Source organism: Hyperolius riggenbachi, chromosome 6 (genome assembly GCF_040937935.1).
Source record: "Hyperolius riggenbachi isolate aHypRig1 chromosome 6, aHypRig1.pri, whole genome shotgun sequence".
Lineage (NCBI taxonomy): Eukaryota > Metazoa > Chordata > Amphibia > Anura > Hyperoliidae > Hyperolius > Hyperolius riggenbachi.
The window spans coordinates 220,542,502-220,569,694 of record NC_090651.1 but is presented as its reverse complement, the minus strand read 5'-3'; the positions used below and the strand labels follow the sequence as shown (position 1 = coordinate 220,569,694).

Here is a 27,193-nt window from a genome sequence, read left to right as displayed (position 1 = left end):
ATCTTAATAGGATTCAGGTCAGGACTTTGACTAGGCCACTCCAAAGTCTTCATTTTGTTTTTCCTCAGCCATTCAGAGGTGGATTTGCTGGTGTGTTTTGGGTCACTGTCCTGCTGCAGCACCCAAGATCACTTCAGCTTGAGTTGACAAACAGATGGCAGGACATTCTCCTTCAGGATTTTTTGGTAGACAGTAGAATTCATGGTTCCATCTATCACAGCAAGCCTTCCAGGTCCTGAAGCAGCAAAACAACCCCAGACCATCACACTACCACCACCATATTTTACTGTTGGTATGATGTTCTTTTGCTGAAATGCTGCGTTACTTCTACGCCAGATGTAACGGGACACGCACCTTCCAAAAAGTTCAACTTTTGTCTCGTCGGTCCACAAGGTATTTTCCCAAAAGTCTTGCCAATCATTGAGATTTTTTTAGCAAAATTGAGACGAGCCTTAATGTTCTTTTTGCTTAAAAGTGGTTTGCGCCTTGGATATCTGCCATGCAGACCGTTTTTGCCCAGTCTCTTTCTTATGGTGGAGTCATGAACAATGACCTTAATTGAGGCAAGTGAGGCCTGCAGTTCTTTAGATGTTGTCCTGGGGTCTTTTGTGGCCTCTCGGATGAGTTTTCTCTGCGCTCTTGGGGTAATTTTGGTCGGCCAGCCACTCCTGGGAAGGTTTATCACTGTTCCATGTTTTTGCCATTTGTGGATAATGGCTCTCACTGTGGTTCGCTGGAGTCCCAAAGCTTTAGAAATGGCTTAATAACCTTTACCAGACTGATAGATCTCAATTACAGTACTTTGTTCTCATTAGTTCCTGGATTTCTCTGGATCTTGGCATGATGTCTAGCTTTTGAGGTGCTTTTGGTCTACTTCTCTGTGTCAGATAGCTCCTATTTAAGTGATTTCTTGATTGAAACAGGTGTGGCAGTAATCAGGCCTGGGGGTGACTACAGAAATTGAACTCAGGTGTGATAAACCACAGTTAAGTTATTTTTTAACAAGGGGGGGCAATCACTTTTTCACACAGGGCCATGTAGATTGAGTTTTTTTTTCTCACTAAATAATAAAAACCATCATTTAAAGCTGCATTTTGTGTTCAATTATGTTATCTTTGACTTATACAAAATATAGGTAAAAGGCTGCGCATCCCTGACCCAATACTGTACAATTGAATGGTTAATCGCTGTGGCGCACACCGCCCCCCCCTGGACTAAAATGTACGCCCGCATCCAAACAATGCAATACTGGTCTATGGAGAAATTTTAGCTTCCATCATAGTTTTGCATGCAAAAATATAGATATACTGGACATCTGCACCAACGTTGAGGTAAATCTCCAGAGCAGATGTCCTAACACTAAACTGACCTAAGTTAAAAGCAAATGTCTTTACCCTGGCAGCTGCTATGCTAAAATGTGTAACTTACATTCAATACAGACAGCAGGAAACAAAGCAAGCGCTCACCAATATGGGCCGCATCTGAATGACTCACCGCCTCATATGCACCGCTTAAATAGCTCAAATACACACTCAGCAATCAGACAGATGCAAAACATATGCAAAACTAAACTAAATACTTACCATGCAAAACAGGATAGCACAATGGGTGCTGCTAGCCTGGTAGTTACAGAACTGTGGATACAAAATATAGGTAAAAGGCTGCGCATCCCTGACCCAATAATGTACAATTGAATGGTTAATCGCTGTGGCGCACACCGCCCCCCCTGGACTAAAATGTACGCCCGCATCCAAACAATGCAATACTGGTCTATGGAGAAATTTTAGCTTCCATCATAGTTTTGCATGCAAAAATATAGATATACTGGACATCTGCACCAACGTTGAGGTAAATCTCCAGAGCAGATGTCCTAACACTAAACTGACCTAAGTTAAAAGCAAATGTCTTTACCCTGGCAGCTGCTATGCTAAAATGTGTAACTTACATTCAATACAGACAGCAGGAAACAAAGCAAGCGCTCACCAATATGGGCCGCATCTGAATGACTCACCGCCTCATATGCACCGCTTAAATAGCTCAAATACACACTCAGCAATCAGACAGATGCAAAACATATGCAAAACTAAACTAAATACTTACCATGCAAAACAGGATAGCACAATGGGTGCTGCTAGCCTGGTAGTTACAGAACTGTGGATACAAAATATAGGTAAAAGGCTGCGCATCCCTGACCCAATACTGTACAATTGAATGGTTAATCGCTGTGGCGCACACCGCCCCCCCTGGACTAAAATGTACGCCCGCATCCAAACAATGCAATACTGGTCTATGGAGAAATTTTAGCTTCCATCATAGTTTTGCATGCAAAAATATAGATATACTGGACATCTGCACCAACGTTGAGGTAAATCTCCAGAGCAGATGTCCTAACACTAAACTGACCTAAGTTAAAAGCAAATGTCTTTACCCTGGCAGCTGCTATGCTAAAATGTGTAACTTACATTCAATACAGACAGCAGGAAACAAAGCAAGCGCTCACCAATATGGGCCGCATCTGAATGACTCACCGCCTCATATGCACCGCTTAAATAGCTCAAATACACACTCAGCAATCAGACAGATGCAAAACATATGCAAAACTAAACTAAATACTTACCATGCAAAACAGGATAGCACAATGGGTGCTGCTAGCCTGGTAGTTACAGAACTGTGGATACAAAATATAGGTAAAAGGCTGCGCATCCCTGACCCAATACTGTACAATTGAATGGTTAATCGCTGTGGCGCACACCGCCCCCCCCTGGACTAAAATGTACGCCCGCATCCAAACAATGCAATACTGGTCTATGGAGAAATTTTAGCTTCCATCATAGTTTTGCATGCAAAAATATAGATATACTGGACATCTGCACCAACGTTGAGGTAAATCTCCAGAGCAGATGTCCTAACACTAAACTGACCTAAGTTAAAAGCAAATGTCTTTACCCTGGCAGCTGCTATGCTAAAATGTGTAACTTACATTCAATACAGACAGCAGGAAACAAAGCAAGCGCTCACCAATATGGGCCGCATCTGAATGACTCACCGCCTCATATGCACCGCTTAAATAGCTCAAATACACACTCAGCAATCAGACAGATGCAAAACATATGCAAAACTAAACTAAATACTTACCATGCAAAACAGGATAGCACAATGGGTGCTGCTAGCCTGGTAGTTACAGAACTGTGGATACAAAATATAGGTAAAAGGCTGCGCATCCCTGACCCAATACTGTACAATTGAATGGTTAATCGCTGTGGCGCACACCGCCCCCCCTGGACTAAAATGTACGCCCGCATCCAAACAATGCAATACTGGTCTATGGAGAAATTTTAGCTTCCATCATAGTTTTGCATGCAAAAATATAGATATACTGGACATCTGCACCAACGTTGAGGTAAATCTCCAGAGCAGATGTCCTAACACTAAACTGACCTAAGTTAAAAGCAAATGTCTTTACCCTGGCAGCTGCTATGCTAAAATGTGTAACTTACATTCAATACAGACAGCAGGAAACAAAGCAAGCGCTCACCAATATGGGCCGCATCTGAATGACTCACCGCCTCATATGCACCGCTTAAATAGCTCAAATACACACTCAGCAATCAGACAGATGCAAAACATATGCAAAACTAAACTAAATACTTACCATGCAAAACAGGATAGCACCATGGGTGCTGCTAGCCTGGTAGTTACAGAACTGTGGATACAAAATATAGGTAAAAGGCTGCGCATCCCTGACCCAATACTGTACAATTGAATGGTTAATCGCTGTGGCGCACACCGCCCCCCCTGGACTAAAATGTACGCCCGCATCCAAACAATGCAATACTGGTCTATGGAGAAATTTTAGCTTCCATCATAGTTTTGCATGCAAAAATATAGATATACTGGACATCTGCACCAACGTTGAGGTAAATCTCCAGAGCAGATGTCCTAACACTAAACTGACCTAAGTTAAAAGCAAATGTCTTTACCCTGGCAGCTGCTATGCTAAAATGTGTAACTTACATTCAATACAGACAGCAGGAAACAAAGCAAGCGCTCACCAATATGGGCCGCATCTGAATGACTCACCGCCTCATATGCACCGCTTAAATAGCTCAAATACACACTCAGCAATCAGACAGATGCAAAACATATGCAAAACTAAACTAAATACTTACCATGCAAAACAGGATAGCACATTGGGCTCTATTCTCAATGAGTTTCCGCATGCGGTAAAGTACATGCGGGAAGTTTGCACCCAAAATACCGGCAAGTTGGGATTCTCAAAATGTTCCGCATGTTTTTTCCGCATGCGGAAAAAGTGTGATAAAAGTGCGGGATTCATGCGGTAAAATTTCCGCAAAAGTCGGTATTTTCCGCAATAAAAGATCAATTCTCAAAGATGTTCAGGCGCATCTTTTCTTCGTTAATTACCGAATTTTTATCACCTACAAGAAGTAGGTGATATATTCCGCATCCCATTGACTTTAATGAAGTGTGGAGGCTTAAGGGCTGTGCTTGGTGGACTTTAACTTTTTTTTTTTAAACACTTTTTCATGCGACCTTTTTACCGCATGATTCCCGCATGAATAATGCCTGTTTCCGCATCTTTTTTCCCGCATGCGGCAAACATGCGGAAAATGTTAGTGAATGCTAAAAAAATGCGGAGTTTACCGCTGGCGGGAATTTACCGGTAAAATTTTGCGGTACTTTTGGCTCTTTGAGAATAGAGCCCAATGGGTGCTGCTAGCCTGGTAGTTACAGAACTGTGGATACAAAATATAGGTAAAAGGCTGCGCATCCCTGACCCAATACTGTACAATTGAATGGTTAATCGCTGTGGCGCACACCGCCCCCCCTGGACTAAAATGTACGCCCGCATCCAAACAATGCAATACTGGTCTATGGAGAAATTTTAGCTTCCATCATAGTTTTGCATGCAAAAATATAGATATACTGGACATCTGCACCAACGTTGAGGTAAATCTCCAGAGCAGATGTCCTAACACTAAACTGACCTAAGTTAAAAGCAAATGTCTTTACCCTGGCAGCTGCTATGCTAAAATGTGTAACTTACATTCAATACAGACAGCAGGAAACAAAGCAAGCGCTCACCAATATGGGCCGCATCTGAATGACTCACCGCCTCATATGCACCGCTTATTTACCTCAACGTTGGTGCAGATGTCCAGTATATCTATATTTTTGCATGCAAAACTATGATGGAAGCTAAAATTTCTCCATAGACCAGTATTGCATTGTTTGGATGCGGGCGTACATTTTAGTCCAGGGGGGGCGGTGTGCGCCACAGCGATTAACCATTCAATTGTACAGTATTGGGTCAGGGATGCGCAGCCTTTTACCTATATTTTGTATCCACAGTTCTGTAACTACCAGGCTAGCAGCACCCATTGTGCTATCCTGTTTTGCATGGTAAGTATTTAGTTTAGTTTTGCATATGTTTTGCATCTGTCTGATTGCTGAGTGTGTATTTGAGCTATTTAAGCGGTGCATATGAGGCGGTGAGTCATTCAGATGCGGCCCATATTGGTGAGCGCTTGCTTTGTTTCCTGCTGTCTGTATTGAATGTAAGTTACACATTTTAGCATAGCAGCTGCCAGGGTAAAGACATTTGCTTTTAACTTAGGTCAGTTTAGTGTTAGGACATCTGCTCTGGAGATTTACCTCAACGTTGGTGCAGATGTCCAGTATATCTATATTTTTGCATGCAAAACTATGATGGAAGCTAAAATTTCTCCATAGACCAGTATTGCATTGTTTGGATGCGGGCGTACATTTTAGTCCAGGGGGGGCGGTGTGCGCCACAGCGATTAACCATTCAATTGTACAGTATTGGGTCAGGGATGCGCAGCCTTTTACCTATATTTTGTATCCACAGTTCTGTAACTACCAGGCTAGCAGCACCCATTGTGCTATCCTGTTTTGCATGGTAAGTATTTAGTTTAGTTTTGCATATGTTTTGCATCTGTCTGATTGCTGAGTGTGTATTTGAGCTATTTAAGCGGTGCATATGAGGCGGTGAGTCATTCAGATGCGGCCCATATTGGTGAGCGCTTGCTTTGTTTCCTGCTGTCTGTATTGAATGTAAGTTACACATTTTAGCATAGCAGCTGCCAGGGTAAAGACATTTGCTTTTAACTTAGGTCAGTTTAGTGTTAGGACATCTGCTCTGGAGATTTACCTCAACGTTGGTGCAGATGTCCAGTATATCTATATTTTTGCATGCAAAACTATGATGGAAGCTAAAATTTCTCCATAGACCAGTATTGCATTGTTTGGATGCGGGCGTACATTTTAGTCCAGGGGGGGCGGTGTGCGCCACAGCGATTAACCATTCAATTGTACAGTATTGGGTCAGGGATGCGCAGCCTTTTACCTATATTTTGTATCCACAGTTCTGTAACTACCAGGCTAGCAGCACCCATTGTGCTATCCTGTTTTGCATGGTAAGTATTTAGTTTAGTTTTGCATATGTTTTGCATCTGTCTGATTGCTGAGTGTGTATTTGAGCTATTTAAGCGGTGCATATGAGGCGGTGAGTCATTCAGATGCGGCCCATATTGGTGAGCGCTTGCTTTGTTTCCTGCTGTCTGTATTGAATGTAAGTTACACATTTTAGCATAACAGCTGCCAGGGTAAAGACATTTGCTTTTAACTTAGGTCAGTTTAGTGTTAGGACATCTGCTCTGGAGATTTACCTCAACGTTGGTGCAGATGTCCAGTATATCTATATTTTTGCATGCAAAACTATGATGGAAGCTAAAATTTCTCCATAGACCAGTATTGCATTGTTTGGATGCGGGCGTACATTTTAGTCCAGGGGGGGCGGTGTGCGCCACAGCGATTAACCATTCAATTGTACAGTATTGGGTCAGGGATGCGCAGCCTTTTACCTATATTTTGTATCCACAGTTCTGTAACTACCAGGCTAGCAGCACCCATTGTGCTATCCTGTTTTGCATGGTAAGTATTTAGTTTAGTTTTGCATATGTTTTGCATCTGTCTGATTGCTGAGTGTGTATTTGAGCTATTTAAGCGGTGCATATGAGGCGGTGAGTCATTCAGATGCGGCCCATATTGGTGAGCACTTGCTTTGTTTCCTGCTGTCTGTATTGAATGTAAGTTACACATTTTAGCATAGCAGCTGCCAGGGTAAAGACATTTGCTTTTAACTTAGGTCAGTTTAGTGTTAGGACATCTGCTCTGGAGATTTACCTCAACGTTGGTGCAGATGTCCAGTATATCTATATTTTTGCATGCAAAACTATGATGGAAGCTAAAATTTCTCCATAGACCAGTATTGCATTGTTTGGATGCGGGCGTACATTTTAGTCCAGGGGGGGCGGTGTGCGCCACAGCGATTAACCATTCAATTGTACAGTATTGGGTCAGGGATGCGCAGCCTTTTACCTATATTTTGTATCCACAGTTCTGTAACTACCAGGCTAGCAGCACCCATTGTGCTAGCCTGTTTTGCATGGTAAGTATTTAGTTTAGTTTTGCATATGTTTTGCATCTGTCTGATTGCTGAGTGTGTATTTGAGCTATTTAAGCGGTGCATATGAGGCGGTGAGTCATTCAGATGCGGCCCATATTGGTGAGCGCTTGCTTTGTTTCCTGCTGTCTGTATTGAATGTAAGTTACACATTTTAGCATAGCAGCTGCCAGGGTAAAGACATTTGCTTTTAACTTAGGTCAGTTTAGTGTTAGGACATCTGCTCTGGAGATTTACCTCAACGTTGGTGCAGATGTCCAGTATATCTATATTTTTGCATGCAAAACTATGATGGAAGCTAAAATTTCTCCATAGACCAGTATTGCATTGTTTGGATGCGGGCGTACATTTTAGTCCAGGGGGGGCGGTGTGCGCCACAGCGATTAACCATTCAATTGTACAGTATTGGGTCAGGGATGCGCAGCCTTTTACCTATATTTTGTATCCACAGTTCTGTAACTACCAGGCTAGCAGCACCCATTGTGCTATCCTGTTTTGCATGGTAAGTATTTAGTTTAGTTTTGCATATGTTTTGCATCTGTCTGATTGCTGAGTGTGTATTTGAGCTATTTAAGCGGTGCATATGAGGCGGTGAGTCATTCAGATGCGGCCCATATTGGTGAGCGCTTGCTTTGTTTCCTGCTATCTTTGACTTATAGTTAACGGTTTTTGATGAGCAGAAACATTTAAGTGTGACAAACATGCAGAAGAATAAGAAATCAGGAAGGGAGCAAATAGTTTTTTCACACCACTGTATATGCGAGTATATACAGGTACTTAAAAACTGGGCTTTACCAGGCTCTACAAAATTGAGCCCCCCGCTCCTTTATTTCCTAGAAGGAATAAAAATGTTTTTTATTTACCTAATACAGTATATAAAGTAATTGTCTAGTCATGTGACTGCTCTATTGTTTATTTCACTGTGCTTTGGTTACAGGTTGATGGTTTTTTTTTAACTGAACTTGTTATGAGAAGATATGAAGAAGCTTTTGTTAACCACCTACTTAAAAATGTTAACTTCTTGGCTACAGTGCTGAGTAGTGAACATCTCTGCTCGGTTCACACTAGGGCCCATATGCAATTAACTTTTTCTCCTGGGTTTTCTCCTGGGAGATAATTTTCCATCTTCTGTTAAGACTACGTTTTCAGCATTTTGCAATTGAAAAAAAAACACCAAAAAACGGTCAAAAGTATTTTAAGTGTTTTCTTGTTTGCTGGTGTTTTAAAAGTCATTTTATTGAAAAAATTTGAAAATATCAACTAGGAGAAAACTCAGGAGAAAAGGTTAATTGCATATTGGCCTATGGCCCTTATTCAGTTCACTTATTCTTTTAAATTCTCTGAGTATTTTCTTACTTGCTGGTGGCTTAAAAGTTATTTTAAAGAGAAGATGAAAAATTATCTCCTAGGAGAAAAAGTGCATCAAAACGGGCCTATGACCCTGATGCACTAAGCTGCGGTAAGATTGATGTGTGCAGGCACTGTTATTGCTGATGACAGTGTAGCATGAGTTGCCTAATTAGCGTGAACAGTGTCAGCAGTACAGTTAAAATGGTAAAATTGTTGTGTGCTACCTGGGTACAGCAATCTTACTGCAGTTTTGTGCATCAGGCCAGGCTTTGTCTTCTCCCCTGAGTTTTGATGGACGTGCAGCAGCCGGAAAATGGCTGTGTAAATATCAACCATGATTTCTTATGGACCAGTTCATGTTGATTTGCTCCATTATCTTCTTGTGCAGAAATCTTGCTGTGTGCATTTGTCCTAACAGTATATAGTGTTGGCATTCATTTGTGCTATGATAGCCCTAATCTGCATACACAATCCAGGTGCTTTACAGCTGGTGGTGAATATTAGCAGCCTCTATAGCTCTCAAATGTATGAAGATGCATAAATAAACTTACTGTACTTTATATTGTACCTCCTGGTATAACATAGAGGGTCTGATTTACTACAGCATCTAGAAAGATGCCCAAGGACTTCTAGTGGGTAATCCTTAAAGTGTACCAGAGCTGTGCGAAAAAGAAGATTTGATATTCACCTGCAGCATCCTCCAGCAGCATAAACACTTGTGAGTCCTAGGCCGTTCAGCCGCGATCAGCCCCAGTAATAGGCTCAGTCGGGTATAGTCTAGGTCTTCTGGGCATGCGTGGACCTCCCGCGCATGTGCAGTAGACCCACAGTGACGCGACTTAGACATGTACCAGGGCTGATTGCTGCTAAACGGCAGACCTTTTTTTTCCTACAGTTCTGGTACACTTTAAGTAAAAACACATGAACTGAAAATAAACTCAAGGTAATTAATTTATGTGTGGCAGCAGTGGTATAGCACTGAGTTTTCTAATGCTTCTGATAAGAAAAAAAAAAGTTAACATGTGCAAGTTCTAACTAGGCTTGGTACTATAAGTACCCATGTTTAACTTATGCCACATGTCAGTTCAGGTATACTTTTTAGTAATCCAGCGCATGTGACCTGGGTTAATTAAATATTGTCTGCTGTTAAAGGACACCTGAAGTGAGAGGGACATGGAGGCTGCCATATTTATTTCCTTTTAAATAATGCCATTTGCCTGGTAGTCTTGCAGATCTATTTGACTGCAGTAGTGTCTGAATAACACCAGAAACAAGCATACAGCTAATCTGATCAGATCTGACAATAATGTCAGAGACACCTGATCTGCTGCATGCTTGTTCTTGGTCTATGGCTGAAAGTATTAAGGTAGCCATACATTTAGCAATGATGGGCAGATTCGACCAAGAGACAAATCTCTATCTGATCTGATTAGAGAGAGATCTGTCGGCTGCCTATACACTGCAGGCCGATTCCCAATCAATTTCATCCAGAATTGGCCTTGTGATGCCGCTTCCACCATCTCCCTGGCCCGACTCTGTCCCTCTAATGTGCTATGTGTCCCCCAGTGCACTATCCATTACCTGTCCGTGTCCGCCCTTTGTCCACGCTGGCTCTGTCCTTCGTCCATACACACGCCCCAAATGGTTGCTGGCGTACACGTGGGCGCATGTTACTCTGGAAAACACCTGGGGTGCGTGTATGGACTAAGGACTGTGCCCAGAGCTAGTGGCAGAGAAGCGGCGGACACGGACAGGCCATGTATAGTGCACTGGGCGGCACATTAGGGGGGCTAGTGCCAACAGTTTTGTCGCTTGTCCCAATATCGCTAGCTGTTACCGCAACGCACCCGATCGAGTAAGTCGGCCCTACATCTTGTCTGAACCATTCATACGACCAATTTCAACCCGAAATGGGTTGCATAGTTGATCAAGCATGCACTTTGCGGCACCGATTTTCACCCAGTCCAATAATAATAATCTGATGGTCGATAGGCCGCCAAGTAACCTGATGTATGGCCACCTTTAGAGTCAGAGGATCAGCAGGACGACCAGGCAATAGGTATTGCTTAGAAGAAAATGAATATGGCAGCCTCAATATCCCTCTCGCTTTAGTTGTCCTTTAAGTGGGTAGGATTTGCAATGCTCGTGTTGGTCAAACCAATTCCTAGTCAAGTTGTTGAGAACTTTGTGAATTAAGCTGTATAAATGTGCACAACTGTCAACTGTAGGGATCAACATCCAATCTTTAGGTCAGCAGTTCTATGCATGAGCTCATACAGACATGTCTCTCTGCTACTCAGTAAGCCAGTACCTATTCAGTTAGGAGACCTTGGGAAAGACTCCCTAACACTGCTACTGCCTACTGAGCACGCTCTAGTGGCTGCAGCTCTCAATTGCTTTAAGTCCTGGCAGGAGGAAAGCACTATAAATATGTTTTTTGTTTTTTTTTACTTTTTACAGCTAAGTGGAGTGTACTGTTGTTATGAGCAGGGTAGGAAGTACTGGGTAGGGAAAAATATGGAGATATCGTCACACTCTGCTCATCTTCACAAACGAAGGAGTGTGGCTGAGACCAGACTGGCAGCACATAAGTGCCCTGCAAAACATAGTAGTCTGCTATCTCCATGAAGGGTTAAAATTGTTATTTTGATCATTCAGATTACAGCTATGTTTGAAAAGTAAAACATTTTTGCTTTGAAATGTTCATTTAAAGGATACCCAAAGTGACATGTGACATGATGAGATAGACATGTGTTTGTACAATATTGTTTTTTTCAAATCAGTGTCTATATTAGGGTACAGCGACATCTATTTTGGAAAGTCTCATAGACTTTTCTGGTGGCTCCCGAAGATCTCTACAGTTGTTATTTCCAAGTGGCCTGCAGGCCATAGCTGCTGTGCCGCATGCAGGGGCCACTTTGTATTGCCACTCTGCCTCTACCTTTGCTAACCACCACTGTAGCGGTATCAGCCACTAATTAGCAGCTGCCGCTATGCCAGCAGCAGTAACAGCCACTTATTAGCAGCTGCCACTGTACAGTAGCATTATACCTGCATACTGGAAGGGACATGCTAACTGCACACAGTATATGGGTTATTTCCCATGGAAATGTTTTATTTTACAAAATGTCAGAGGCATTGTGTAGCTAACTGCAATCAACAAACGTGTTTTATTTCACTGGTTCAGCCCCCTAGCACTCTCAAGAATGGCTATATGACCCTTGGTCTAAAAAGCAGAGCTGTGGAGTCGGTACAAAAATCATCCAACTCCAACTCCAGGTACCCAAAATTGCTCAGACTCCTCGACTCCGACTTCACAACCCCTTGCAGTGCTTTGGAGTAGGTACAAAACTCCAACTCCTCATTTTATCAAACCACCGACTCCAGGTACCAAAAAATTGCTCAAACTCCAACTCCACAGCCCTGCAAAAAATTTTGGTCATCCCTGCCTTAGGCTCCCTGCACACTGCATACGATTAAGATTTTTAATCATTTTTTACATCTGATTACGATTTTTAATCGTTACTGCATGCTGCGTTTTTCTGTTGATAGCATTCAGGGAAAATCAGAATCACATATCATATTTGCAGTGTGCAGGGAGCCTTCGGCCGACACTGGATTGGCATAGTGGTTAGCTCTCTCACTGTGCAGCGCTGGCTCCCCGATTGGAATCCCAGCCAGGACACTATCTTGATGGAAATTGTATGTTCTCCCCATGCCTGTATGGCTTTCTTCTGGGCACTCCGGTTTTCTCCCTCAAACCAAAAACATACAGATAAGTTATTTGGCTTCCCCCCCAAATTGGCCCTAAACTACGATACCTATGTAGACATATGACTATGGTAGGGATTAGATTGTGAGCCCTCTGAGGGACAGTTAAGTACAAGACTATATACTCTGTACCTCTCTGTGTAATATGTCAGCACTACTGTATATAAATACTAAATCATTTTTGCACTGCTGTTGTTCCTGAGTGTAACCTCTGTTTATACTCTGTTTATACTGTGAAATATGCTGGCCTTCCACCTAGCCTTTTACAATATAGGTTACATTTCAGCTCCTGAGGATGTAAGGAAAGCCTGCTATGTACACACAATAAACTTGATTATGACTGTTTAGGGTAAAATCTAGTGTAAGTCCAGGTGTCCCCAGATTTAAAGGTAGATAATCCAGAGGCTTCCCCCATCCTCCTCGACTCATTTATTCCTGTGCTGGGACCATTTGAACATATTTGACAAGCCTTGTCAAATATGTTCTCGCGGCTGTGCTCATGTCCATTTTAGGAGCGCGGCTGTGTGCAGGTGCAAGTATGGCCCATGCCTGTGCTGTAAGAGCCACTCTTAAGCTCAACACACACCATACAATCTTGGTTGTACAGATTTACCAAATCTATGTAGTATAAGGGCCAACAGATTGAAATTACCTTGAATGATAGATTGGATAAGCTCTTATACTACATGAAAGTGGTAAGATTGAACAACCAAGATTGTATGGTGTGTGTTGACCCTTACATGGAGGACACAGCCGTGCAGGAGGTGGCATTATGTTACTATGTACGCATGTACAGTGTGGCTGCACTCGTACACAGGTGCAAAGAAGAGGGACCTGGCAAGCAGCGGTGGGGTGGAGGAGAACGATCCAGATGCTTCCCTTTACTGAGGTATCCAACTTTTCTTCTCACCCCACAGGCTTGCTTTAATGCTGACTGTGGAGTTAAATGACATATTCTACCAGTTTTGCTAAGAAATAAAGGGGGGGGGGGAGCGATTGGTGAGGGGGAGGTCTTTGACAGGTGGCCTAGGGGGGTGAGTAGTATACATCTGTCACTAACTATTATTTCATATGATAGAAAGTGAAGTCAAAGAAGTGACTCTTCCTTGGCTTCAGAATACTTTCTATGTAAGCAGAGGCAGGAAATGTGTTACTAATATAAATACAGTATACACTGGTATGTATACATGAAAAACAGATTCACTTACCTGGGGCTTCTACCAGCCCCCGGCAACCGTCCTGTGCCTGCGCCAGTCCTTAACTGGTTCTCGTTCCACAGGTTTTACACCTTAAAGAGAAACTCCGACCAAGAATTGAACTTTATCCCAATCAGTAGCTGATACCCCCTTTTACATGAGAAATCTATTCCTTTTCACAAACAGACCATCAGGGGGCGCTGTATGGCTGATATTGTGGTGAAACCCCTCCCACAAAGAAATTCTGAGTACGTACTCTTGGCAGTTTGCTGTCTGTGAACCCTGTTGCATTGTGGGAAATATCTGTTTACAGCTGTTTCCAACTGCCAAAACAGCAAGCAGCAGCTACATCACTTGCCAGCAGTAAAAATGTCACCATGTGATAAATGTCAGAATATAAATCAGGGATTTAAAATATTTTACAATGGGCAAACACTAACTAAATCATTTATACATAATTGTAAAAATGAAGCACTTTTTTATTACATTATTTTCACTGGAGTTCCTCTTTAAAGTGCCTGACATTTTTTGACACTTTAGCTGTGTTGTTTTGATACAGCAGAAACTTTTTAATTATCTATGCCATTTTAGGGATACATATCTTATTTTTTTCAGTATAATCTAGGCTTTCTTTGGGTAACATTTTTTTTTTATCCCAAAACTATTTTGTTTTATAGTCCATTTATGGGGAAAAATTAGGTGTAAATGCAGAAAACAAACATTTTTTCATTTTTCACCCTTCTTAATTTTTACATTACACATCCCACAGTTATAAAACATTTACAAATAAATTATTTGGCCCTTCCCAATTAAAATGATACTACATATGCCACATTTTATTTCTAGCTGAGCATGTGGTGGACCGTTATCCCCAATCTGCGCATCTGTGGCGATCGAATGCATTCGCTAGGGTGACAGTTCAGGGGGCATAGAGCTGTACAGATGCATCACTAGGCAGTGGCGGAGCGTTACATCTGTAGAGCATTTGGGCCTGCATCCGATCGCTACTGGCGGCAGTCATTAAACGTTTATAAACAGGTTTAGGTATTGTAGGGGTTAAAAATGGGTTAATAGGCTAGATTTGCATTAAAAATGAATGTGTAATTTAAAAAATATACTTTTTATTTCATTAGTACTATGTCACTTTAATTTTTTTTTTTTTTTTACTTTTACATCTTTTTTTTTTCTAATGTTATTGAATGATTGTTGCTAGCTAACAGCAACAATCATTCACTTTACCATTAACGTGACGTGGCGTGCACGCGCGGCGGCGGTAGGCGGCGTGAATTAATGCAGGACGTAGATTCTACGTCCTAGGACACACAGGGGGGCTAATTAGGACGTAGAATCTATGTCCTAAAACCTTGCTCAGTTAACGATCCTCCGTTCCTCCACTGCAGGTTAGTTTAGTTTTTGGCTGACTGCCACTTGGCAGGCCACTGTGCTTGCACGGCCTTGGCCACACGCATCCTCGTTTCCGGTCACCCCGACAAGAGCGTTCTGCCCAGTACAAGGTTTTTTGTACGAGGGCGCTCTCACCAACATAAATGCGTACGAGAATGCGTGCGGCTAGGGCTGCGCAGGCGCAGTGGCCTGCCGACTGGCTGAAAATGAAACTAATCCGCAGCGGGGGAACAGAGGATCGTTAAGGACTGGCGCAGGCGCAGGACGGTTGCAGGGGTCTGGTAGAAGCCCCAGGTAAGTGATTCTCTTTTTCAGTACTTCGGTTAAGGTTCACTTTAAGCTTCAGTAATTATTCAGGCCATATAGTAAACACATATGTGCAGCCTCACATTCTGATTCAAAAATGTTACACCTTTTCCATTAAGAAACATCTTTTACAAACTTAGGACATCTTTTCATTAGTATACAAATGTCCACAGGTAATTAGTTTTAACAGTGACCCTCAGCACTAGAAAAACTATGCAGTAAATGCCAAGAAGAGAAACTAATCTGCCAAGATATGTGTGGAATGGGGTTAGCAGTGCAGAAGCCAAATGTATGGGAAACATCGCCACCTGGTGGAACTGAAGATTAATAACGTTTGAAAGGAGAACTTCTGGATGTGCTATATTCCCTTAGTTGTAATAGTTATTGTATTTACCCACCCTTACTTAGCATATGCTTTAAAATACTGTTGTATGCAACACGTCTGTGTTTTAAAATATTGCATTTTATGGAGTGGATTTACATGAGTTTTTAAGTGATTTTTTTCCCATACCTCCTGCGGTGTAAGGCAGGGAACAGCCTTGCAGGGGCATTCTTCCATGCGATTCCCAGGTCTCCATGGCAGTGTGTTCGCATTTGCGATTGTGTTTTCTGTGAACGTTTTGACTGTTCCACATTTAAATGGTCACAATCCCAGCCAGTGCATTCCCTGCCTAAAGGTGCGTACACACATTGGATTTTTCCAAATGACCGGTTGTTTGGGCGGCTGAACGACCGGTCATTTGGACGTCAAATTGGGCGTGTGTACAATCAGTAGCTGATAAAGCTGGTTTTTATGCATCCGCTTGGCGGAACGGTCAAATCCAGTCTTATCAGCTGAACGTCCGTTTGTACACATGCCCGATTTGATGTCCAAACGACCGGTGGTTCAGACGTCCAAACGACGGTCGTTTGGAAAAATCCGCCGTGTATACGCACCTTACAGTGTATTTACCGGTAGCTACTTTCTGCCAGTCTCCAGAGATTGTTTTCCATAGTACTATTGTCCTGCATGCTGCAATGCAAACAACCTTTTTATCTGCTTATCTCTTAGAGGAGAAGCCATCTGACTAGAGTTGGGTACACACTATGAGATTTTCTGGCCGATTTACTGTCAGATCGATTATTTCCACGTGTCCGATCTGCTTTCCGATCAATTTCCGAGCATTTTCCGATCGATTTCCATTCACTTGAATAGGAAATCGATCGGAAAATGCTCGGAAATCGATCGGAAAGCAGATCAGACATGTTGGAAATAATCGATCTGACAGTTAATCACCCAGAAAATCTCATAGTGTTTATTTTCTGTAGAGACTGGTCATTATCTCTGGTGCATTGTCTTCTGGTTATCTCCTGGTGAGTAGAACAATGCCTAATTGCTAGGCAGATAGATGGTTAGATAAATAATTTCCAACATGTTGGAAATTATCTATCTGGCAGGCAAATCTAACAGAAAATCTAACAAAAAAATTGTATGGTGTGTACCTAGCATCAAGGTACCCATACTCTAAAGCCCCATACACACGCTCAACAGCGGTCTTTTGTGCAGCACAATTATCAAACAACTTTTGTTGTGAAACAAGTTGAAACAACCAAAAAAAGTGGGTTCCTATTGTTCAAACAACTGATAAGACTGATAAGAAGTCAGTCAAACAGTTGGATTGACGTCTTATTAGTCTTATCAGTTGTTTGAACAATAGTAAAAACCTTTTTGGCTTGTTTCACAACAAAAGTTGTTTGATAATTGGGCTGCATAAAAGTTCGCTGTTGAGCATGTGTATGGGACTTTATAGATTTCTTGTCAAATGCCTGTCAGGTGGAATCTGACAGGAATCTATCTGATGTGTGCCACACACAAGGAACAGATTTCCAATAGATTTCAGAATGAAATCTATTCAAAATAGATCGAAATGCAGTGTTGCACCATTCGATCCAATTCAAAGCTATGTGCCATCGATCTGCTGCTAGCAGCCAATCGACCTAGATTTTCCGTCTGGACCCATCAATCAAATCGATCGAAAATGCCCGGAAATCGATCGGTCGATCATGCTTCCTGCTGCATCGATTTCTTGCCGATTTGATCAAAATGGTCGAATAGACTGTATATCGATAACAGAAATCGACCAGTGTATGGGCACCTTAATGTTTAAAGTAAACCTGAACTCAGAATTTCCTCTCTGCTCTAAAAGATATGCAAGAGCATAATAACTATTAAAGAAAAACATTTCTTTATTACAGCAGATGCAAAAATTCTGCATTGTGTCTGCATCTACTTTTATACTTCCTTATACAGTAATAAACCTCAGTTTCATTAAGAGAAGTCTGTCTTTTGTCTTAATTTGTTTTTGATTACTGTATTTCAACATGAATACAGAGTTTGTGGTATACAGTATACAGTGTGGCTGGGTATAGTACTGTTTCTTTAGCTAGGCCTATTTTCAACATTGACTCTCAAGCAACTAGACACTACACTTATCAGCCAATCCCCATCGGCGCTGGATTATGGGGGGTTTACTGCACTACTTAGGGATGCACACTGCCTCTCAGGGCTATCACCCCCCCCCCCCCCCCCCCAAAAAAAAAAGAAAAGTATTTTAGCGATCCTAGACATGTAAAACATATTACTAAAGTTGAGTAAAAGTACATTTTAAGAGACTGCCCTTTATTAAAAGTCATTCACCATACAGAGCCTAGCTTTAAACATAGCATCTTCATAGGGATGATCAAAGAGATGTCTATTTTTCTGAATTGCTTTGTCCATATGAAGCAAGGCACATACACAGTACATCCTTTTTCTCCATCACTGGACAGGACAGGCGTTGTTATTGTACAGTATGTAGCTATATTAATCCAGTGCTGTTTTATTCTTAAACCTGTATTGAACTAGGTACACAAGGTCACAGTATGTACTTTGCTTAAAAAGGCTGCTTCCTCTTCCTCCATTATCAGACAGGGCACCCAGTGTTTCTTCTTCATTATTGGACTAGGGACATATTGCCACCTTATCCTTATATACAGCTTAGAGGGCCAACTCCACTTTCTCTTTTATCAACAAAATTATAAACTCATGCATAGTATCTTGCCGTTGGACCTCTTTTTGATTAAATTGGTATTTCTCCTATTTTTGTCTTGCAGTGCTATCAATGCTCAGACACAGAATGGTGCCACACCCCTCTACCTAGCCTGCCAGGAAGGACACTTGGAAGTGATACAGTATTTGGTGAAGGACTGCGGGGCAGACCCTCACATACGGGCTATAGATGGAATGACCCCATTGCACGCAGCTGCCCAAATGGGTCACAGTACAGTCATTGTTTGGCTGGTAAGTAAAATGGATGCATATTGGATTTCAGACTTAAGTGAATATTTCTTCTTGTCTGCTTTTAATCATAAGAACGACTTCACCCCACCTCAGACACATACACAACAGGATGAAAAAGCACCCAGAGAATGATAAAATAAATTAAAAACAATAAAACAAATAAAGTTTGAGGTGGCCTACCTCAATGGAGACAAATTCATATAAAATAAACTTAAATAGCACTGGCAAAGCGTTTCGTGGGTCCCTGCCCACTTCCTCAGGCCAAATCAAGTGCCTCACTGTGTTAAGAGGTGAAATGCAATGCATTTCAGTGGCACTGGCAGACGGACTGGCAAACGCACAAGGGTACAAAATCACATACTGTTCTTAAGAAGAGGGAAGCCTCTTGATCCTAATGAGGCTTCCCCTGCCACCGAGTGCAGACCCCCCAACTGAAGCTTTTCTTCAAGCACGAGTGCAGCCGTACTACTCCTGCACAGTAAGTCGGAGCACGCTGTACTCATGCTCATGCGGCTGCAGCACGGCCACTCTTGCGCCAGAAGAGGATTGCTGCCCCGATTGGCTAGAGGGTCCATGAGTGGCAAAATGGGACCAGAGGACATTGAGGGAAGCCTCATTAGGATCCAGAGGCTTTCCCCTCTTTAGGTAAGTATTGTTTCTGAACCTGCACTTCAGCTTGGGTTCTCTTTAACCTCAATTCTCTCACGTAGCCTAATAGTGGCTGTATAGTGTTGTAGTGGCTGGATAGTGTACTGGTTAAGGGTGCCACCTTTGACATGGGAGACCAGGGTTCAAATCCTGGCTAGGGTCAGTACTTATTCAGTAAGGAGCTTAAAGTGAACCAGAGATGAAGCACCCTCATGTATTTTACTATATTTATCAGTGGAAACATTAGAGAAAACACCTACCCTGCTCTCTGCAGCATTCTTCACTGCTCAGCCTGCTTGTTATCAGCCCTGACAAAATCCCTGACTGAGCATTCAGTCTGGCTTTGCTCAGGAATCTTTATAGCTGAGTCTGTCTTCTCTGATGTCTTTTCAAAGTGAACCAGAGACGAAGCACCCTCATGTATTTTACCATATATATCAGAGGGAACATTAGAGAAAACACCTACCCTGCTCTCTGTTTTATCCTTCACTGCTCAGCCTGCATGTTATCAGCTCTGATCAAATCCCCGACTGAGCATTCATTATGGCTTTGCTCAGGAATCATTATAGCTGGCTGGCTTTTTCATTATGGCTTTGCTCAGGAATCATTATAGCAGAGCCAGTAGGGGGCAGGCTTGGGCTTGAAGGCAAGACTCCCTAACACTGCAGGGTGTCCTCTTGAGTGCATCCCAGTGGCTGCAGCTCTTGAGCGCTTTGAGTTCCGACAGGAGAAAAGCACTATACAAGTGTTCAGATTCTAGTATCAATTCTCTCATGTAGCCTAGTTACAAGTAGGCACGAGGGATGACAATTTTGCTAAAAGCTAAATCGTCCTGGAGTGTGTGAGGGGTTTGGGCTGTGTACGCAAGGGTTAACGCATCTAGGCCACCTCCCTTCTGATGTGTTCCATTCTGCTCTCCAGCTTCTTACACTACCGCCTTCTACACTGGAACTTCCGCTGTGAAGGCAGAAGTGTAAGAAGCTGGAGAGCATCGTGAAATATATTGGAAGGAAGGCAATATACAAGGTGTGTTAACTCTTATGTACACAGCCCAAATGACCCCCAGCACATTCCGGGACGATTTTGTTGTTCACAAAATTCCTAGTCAGGAAATCTTCTGCAAAACAAGGGACTTGTTTGACCTAAAATAGCACTCTGCAAGGTTGTTTTGATTAGCGGGAAGTGTACTCCGCAAGACAAGGTTGGAAATCCTTCACAAATCGCTCCAGTGCCCCCCCCCCCCCCCCTTCACCTTTATACCTGCACTCTCCTCCTCGCATGCTGTTAAATGGTAGGAATCAGAATAATTTATTTCGCCAAGTATAAACGGGGGTTTGCTCCCGGAATTGGTTTTGGCTCATACAGGTTCTGGAAGTGTGGTGTGTATACGCCACAGAAAAATGAGAGTTCTCGCATACAAATGTATATTAAAATGACAAATTCATGCACAGAAAACTCCCACAAAAGTTTCAAATGCAGAATGCGCATGGGGAAAATCTAAATGCATTGTATGCAATGATAAATGTGAAGACTCCCTTAGAGATAAGTAAATATGACTGATAAATTACAAACTTGTAGCAATCACAATACATGTAAACTTTAATAACAATGTTAGGATCGCTTAGTACAGAGGGTCATTTAGTCACTCTTGTTTCTTACTTTGTACAGATGAGTTTTACAAATATAAGTCTTTCTGATCGCGATGCTGATGGAGCAACTGCCATGCACTTTGCTGCCAGCAGAGGTCATGCCAAGGTCCTAAGCTGGCTCTTTCTACACGGAGGAGACATGAGTACCGACAAGTTTGGAGGAACCCCTCTACACGACGCTGCAGAGAATGGAGAATTGGAGGTGCCTTTTACTGTTAATTCAAAGCTTTATTTTCCATTTTATTTTCTTCATGTAATGCTAATGAATACGAAGTAGATCCTGAGCTCATTTACAGCAAGCCAATAGCATCATCGTTTTTGAACCATAATTAAAATGAAACATATTTATTGCACAAAATAGGCAAATTCATGGAAAGCTGTAAGGCCCATATCAATACTTTTAGTTGCCTGCTTTTAAATAGTATGAGTACCACAGTGGGACATATAGACAAAGGTAGTGGGACATATAGAGAAAGGTAGACTTACCTGGAGTTTGCCCTACTCCTTCACCTCAGTGCAGTGAATAGGAGAACATAAGGCATTCCAAAACAGGCTCTTGAGAATCCTTCTGTTGCTAAGCTAAAGTCTGCACAATGCAGTGTAGTGTATACTAGCTTGGGAGGAGTACACAGGTTGGTGCAGTTTGCAACAAAAGAGAATCACAGCTAACTTCCAACAGGAAGTATCTACTTTTAATTTCAACAAATATAAAAGCAGAGCCGCTGTCATGTTATCACACCTTTCCTTAACTTCAACATCTGCCTGGTGGTGCAACACACAAATGAACGTAGCCTTTCCTCGTCCCCAACACTACCATTCTTCATGCTGCATTACTTCCCACTTCCACTGCTGCTCCACTTCCCACTTTACACATACCTCAGTACTGAGGGTGCACCATAATAGCACCATTGCTGCTGCCAGAACTGTAGACAGATGTTGGGAGCTTCTGCATTTCTTTGTCACCATCAGTAGCAGCATGATAAAGCCATAAACTCTGCATTGCCTTTTGTAGCACAAATGTTCTGCATCCCCATCCATGCAGGCAAACAGTGTGCACTGCACGAGACCTATCATTGCACCTCACCATGTGACATGCACCCATCCAATCCTGTCATGTACCTGTTCCGTCCCAAGTCACCTCTTCTGGCCCACACACTGCTCACTGATTGTAATGCTAGGTTGTACACCATTATTCTGAACTGAACATTCCCAGTTTCCATTAGTTTTTTGTATTTAACTATTTACATGTGTTTTCATGTTTTTTGGAAGGCGATATGCAGCTTTGTATGGATTATTAACTTTGCCACTTGTGCATTTGTTTCAGTTTGTTTTACATTGGTACTGAGAGTATACAGCGAATGTGGTAGCTGTACAAGCATTCTTACCCATAAACATTGTTATCGTATAATGCCTCGTTCTTGAGTACATATAATACATGTACTTTTTAAAAACTATTTTTATGGCTGCACATTGTTTATAATATCTTGTGATTTCAGCCAGGCTCATTGGACTTATGATTTGTCTATTCCATACACTATTCCCTAAACCCCCCCCAATTCTTGGACTAGTACATGGTCAAAATTATTTACTAATAGCAATCTGAATACTTTTTAGGGAGGTGGGGACTGGATCATAACTAGACTTCATAGAGCCTCCCTGCGAAAATGATAGCATGGGCCCCCTTTGTTTTCCGAAACCCACCGGGATTGGGAGCCAGCAAATGGCAGCAGAGAGTGTTCTGCCTTGAAGCAGCAGGAAACAATTACACACCTTCCTGCACATGGTTTTCTTGAATGAATAGGGAGGTTTCTTTACTAAATGACTGCACTTGAGGGGGAGGGGGAGGGGCTTCCAATGTCTCTGCAACGCCCATGGGTGGGAACATGAATATACAAGTTAAATTGTCGACAGGACCCCTAGTACACTGTAGTTCTCCTCCATTAATCTTACTACTACTCACAGCTACCTACAACTGTTGCCATGCAGATATGTAGCTTCTACCACCGTTGTCAAGGTCACAATATAATAACAGTACTTTTGTTTTAGTGCTGTCAGATCCTGGTGGTGAATGGTGTTAAGCTTGGAATCAAGGACCATGATGGATACACCGCTGCAGACCTCGCTGAGTACAACGGACACATGCACTGTGCAAAATATCTCCGGACAGTGGAGAATATGGTAATGGCTTTGTACTTTCTCTGAGCTAAAAATACTGTAAAAGTGAATTGTTCAAGAAAATTTGCAGAGAGGGGTATGGAAGCTAGTATTGCTATCCATTTTAAAAATTTTAATTTGACTGGTTACCATGCTTCTAGCTTCAGTAGCATCTTATTTATTCACTTTTAGCAATAATATAGGGAAGACGAAACATTTCTGCCATCTTTTGGAGCCAGGAATAGGGAAAAAGAAGACACGCCTCCATCCACGCCTCAAATTTACATGGAAAAAAAGAGGGTGTGTGATCCTGTGGGCGGAGCCTAATGTACATGAACTTACTAGTGGAGTGCCCCCCTCCTTCAAAAAAAAAAAAAAATAAGGCTCTAAATACCAAACTGACTATAGAGACATAACAAGATAAAATATTTTCTGCAGTAACCACTTCTTAGATTATATTTATGCAGAAATATCCCCCACACAGTAATTAAGCAGCGCCCCCCCCCCCCCCCCCTCATTTCCAAAAAACATATCATTCAGTAGGGCACGCATCAGACAACATAATTAGCAGTATATCTATAAAAAAAAACATGATTAGGTAGAGTGTCGACCTCAATCAACCCAGCAAGGCAGTGTCTCCTCCCCCCAAAGAAAAAGTTAGGCAGTTTTTCCCCCTAAAGGAAACATAATTAGGCGGCACATTCTCCAAACAGATTTAGATAGCATTTCACATCAATGAGCAGCTCCCCCTGAGATAATTAGAGGGAATACCAAAATTAAACCCCCCCCGACATAATGCCCTCTGGTCTGCAGCCCAGGCTCGTAGCAACCCCTATGCTGTGCTCCTTACAATTTTCCCTGGTGTTCTAGCAGATTCCCCATCACAGTATTCCCTGATGTTCTAGTGTTATGCTGGGAATACACGGTTCGTTCCTGCCATGCGTTTCTGCTCGCAATCGTTTTTGCCGCTCAATTCTGCAATCGATTATCTTATTTTCCGCTCGTTTTTTCTTATCTTTTTCCATTCACTTCTATCAGAAAACGAGCGGCCAAAGAATCGAAAGGGAGGTCTGACATGTCGGAAATTATCTATTGAACCATCTAATCAGCTAAAAAACGAACCGTGTTTTCCCAGCTTAAGTGACAAGGAAATGTTTGGTTTGCGACACATACTTTCCACCTGATCATCAAGATTAACTAATCACAATGATTGTGGGTGGTTACATAATCCAAAAACCACACTGATTGGAGACAGCAGCAGTCAGAGATAGCTGCGCACATGGGAATGCAAAGCCGCCCAGAGTGGGGTCAGTAAATTAACATACTAGCATGGGGATGGAGGTAAAGTGTACCTCCAGTCACAGAAATGTGACAGTTTTGTGCCCAGGCAGTAGTCCTATAGCTTATTGTGATACATAATTAGAATTTAAAATGAAGAATGAACAATAAACTTCTGTGTTATACTGACTGAAAAGCTGTGGAAGGCATGACTGCAAATGAGCAGGTCAGAGGCTTTATCTCCACATTGTATCTCATTGTGAATAGATAACTTCCTATGAAGAGGATGGGTTATACCTACCCAGGAACACCCACGGAGGTGGAACAACATGGCAGCTTCTCATAATAGAAAGATGCCAGCCGAGTGAAAAAAATACTGCACATTTATATGTACAGTGCTGCCCATAATTATTCATACCCCTGGAAATGTTGACTTAAAGTTACTTTTATTCAACCAGCGAGTAATTTTTTGATGGGAAATGACACAGATGTCTCCCAAAAGACAATAAGACTATGTACAAAAGGAATTATTGTGGAAGAAAAAACATTTCTCAGCTTTTATTTGCATTTGAGCAAAAAGTGTTCAGTCCAAAACTATTCATACCCTTCTCAATAATCAATAGAAACGCCTTTATTGGCTATTACAGCAATAAAACGCTTCCTATAAGTGCAGACTAGCTTTTTGCATATCTCCACGGGTATTTTGCCCATTCATCTTTAGCAATGAGCTCCAAATCTTTCAGGTTGGAGGGTCTTCTTGCCATCACTCTGATCTTTAGCTCCCTCCACAGATTCTCAATTGGATTCAAGTCCGGACTCTAGTTGGGCCACTCCAAAACGTTAATGTTGTTGTCTGCTAACCATTTCTTCACCACTTTTGCTGTGTGTTTTTGGTCATAGTCATGTCCATTGGTGGCCAAGGCCAAGTTTCTCTGCAGACTACCTGATGTTGTCATTGAGAATCCTCATGTATTACTCTTTTTTCATGGTGCCGTTTACTGTGATTAGGTTCCCTGGTCCATTGGCTGAAAAAACAACCCCAAAGCATTAGGTCCCTACCACCATGTTTGACAGTGGGGAAGGTGTTATTTGGGTTGAAGGCTTCTCCATTTTACACCAAATGAAGGAACATCATTGTGACCAAACAAATCAATTTTTGTTTCACAGAAGACCAGAAGTGTTCTTCTTTGTCCTGATGAGCATTTGCAAAGGCCAAGCGAGCTTTTGTGTGCCTTATCTGGAGAAGTGGTGTCCTCCTTGTTCTGCATCAGTGGAACCCAGCAGTGTGCAGTGTCCGTTGGTTTGTATGCCTTGAGACATTGCCTCCAGCAGAGCCCAGATTCACCAGGATGGCCTTGGTGGTGATCCTTGGATTCTTTATCACCTCTCTCACTATCCTCCTGGCCAGCAGAGGTGTCACTTTTGGCTTCTGACTATCTCTTCTGAGATTTTCCACAGTGCAGAACATCTTGTATTTTTTTTATAATACTTTGCATTGTAGCCACTGAAACTAGAAAACATTTAAAAAAATGGCCTTGTAGCCCTTGAGCAGCCACAATGCGCAGACGCAGGTCCTCATTTAGCTCCTTTGTCTTAGCCATGACTGTCCACAAACCAACTGAAGAGAGCTGCTGTTTTTCACCTGTTGTATTGATTAAAACAGCTGTTCCCAATTAATCAGGGTAATTAGAATGCCTTAGAACAGCTTGGACTATTTGGAATGGTATAGAACTTTGGATTTTCCCACAGACTGTGACAGTTTGTGAAGGGTATGAATAATTCTGGACTGGACACTTTTTGCTCAAATTTATATAAAAACTGAGAATTTTTTTCCACAATAATGCTTTTTGTACATTGTCTTATTATCTTTTGGGAGACACCTATGTACCTATGTCATTTCCCATCAAAAAATTACTTGCTGGTTGAATAAAAGTAACTTTAAAGTGGATCCGAAATGAACTTTTACTCATTGCATAATTGCGTTCCTTTCCTATTGTTTATAGGGCATTCCTCAAGTCAAATACTTTTTTTTTTTTAATTCTCTAATTCCCTTTAAACTAAACAAGGTTTTCAGAGAGCCTAGGCACTTTCAGACAGTAGCAAGGGCTCATGGGAGCTCAGTCTGGGCAGGAGGAGGGGGAGGTATTACTAGCCAGAGATTTCAGAGGAGGGGGGGGGAATTAGGTTTTTTTGCTCAAGATGCAGATAAGCCTGCCTCTGTGTAATGTTTACAAACAACATGGCTGCTGTCATTGTATCACAGGAAGAAATAATCATATTCTATCAAAGCTGTTTGCAGCTAGATTTGCTGTGTCAGGGCTGGAACCCACAAGAGCGTTTTTTTGAGCATTTTGGCAGCGCTGCGATACGCTAGCGTTTTGCCAAAACGCTCAGCTGATGTTAATGGATGGGGCAACTTCCACAGGAGCGTTTGCGTTTCCCAGAAACGCAAACGCAAGACCTGCAGCATTTTGGGAGCGTTAGCGCTTCAATGTAAAGTATTGAAACGCTAGCAGAAACGCTCAGCAAAACCTAAACTGAGCGGTTTTGCTAGCGTTTTGCGGTTCAGCACACTGTAACAAAATTAAAAATAATTCACAGGACCAATCAG

The 27,193-nt window shown here is 42.2% G+C and overlaps 1 protein-coding gene across 1 annotated transcript in view; it reads left to right on the top strand.

The window, feature by feature from the left end:
* Positions 1-27,193, top strand: part of ESPN (espin) — a 397,424-nt gene that overhangs the window by 89,750 nt on the left and 280,481 nt on the right. Inside the window, exons 3-5 of the mRNA XM_068242154.1 lie at positions 18,667-18,853; positions 21,170-21,352; positions 23,197-23,328. Coding sequence (XP_068098255.1) covers positions 18,667-18,853; positions 21,170-21,352; positions 23,197-23,328 — 502 coding nt within the window. The remainder of the gene's footprint in view (positions 1-18,666; positions 18,854-21,169; positions 21,353-23,196; positions 23,329-27,193) is intronic.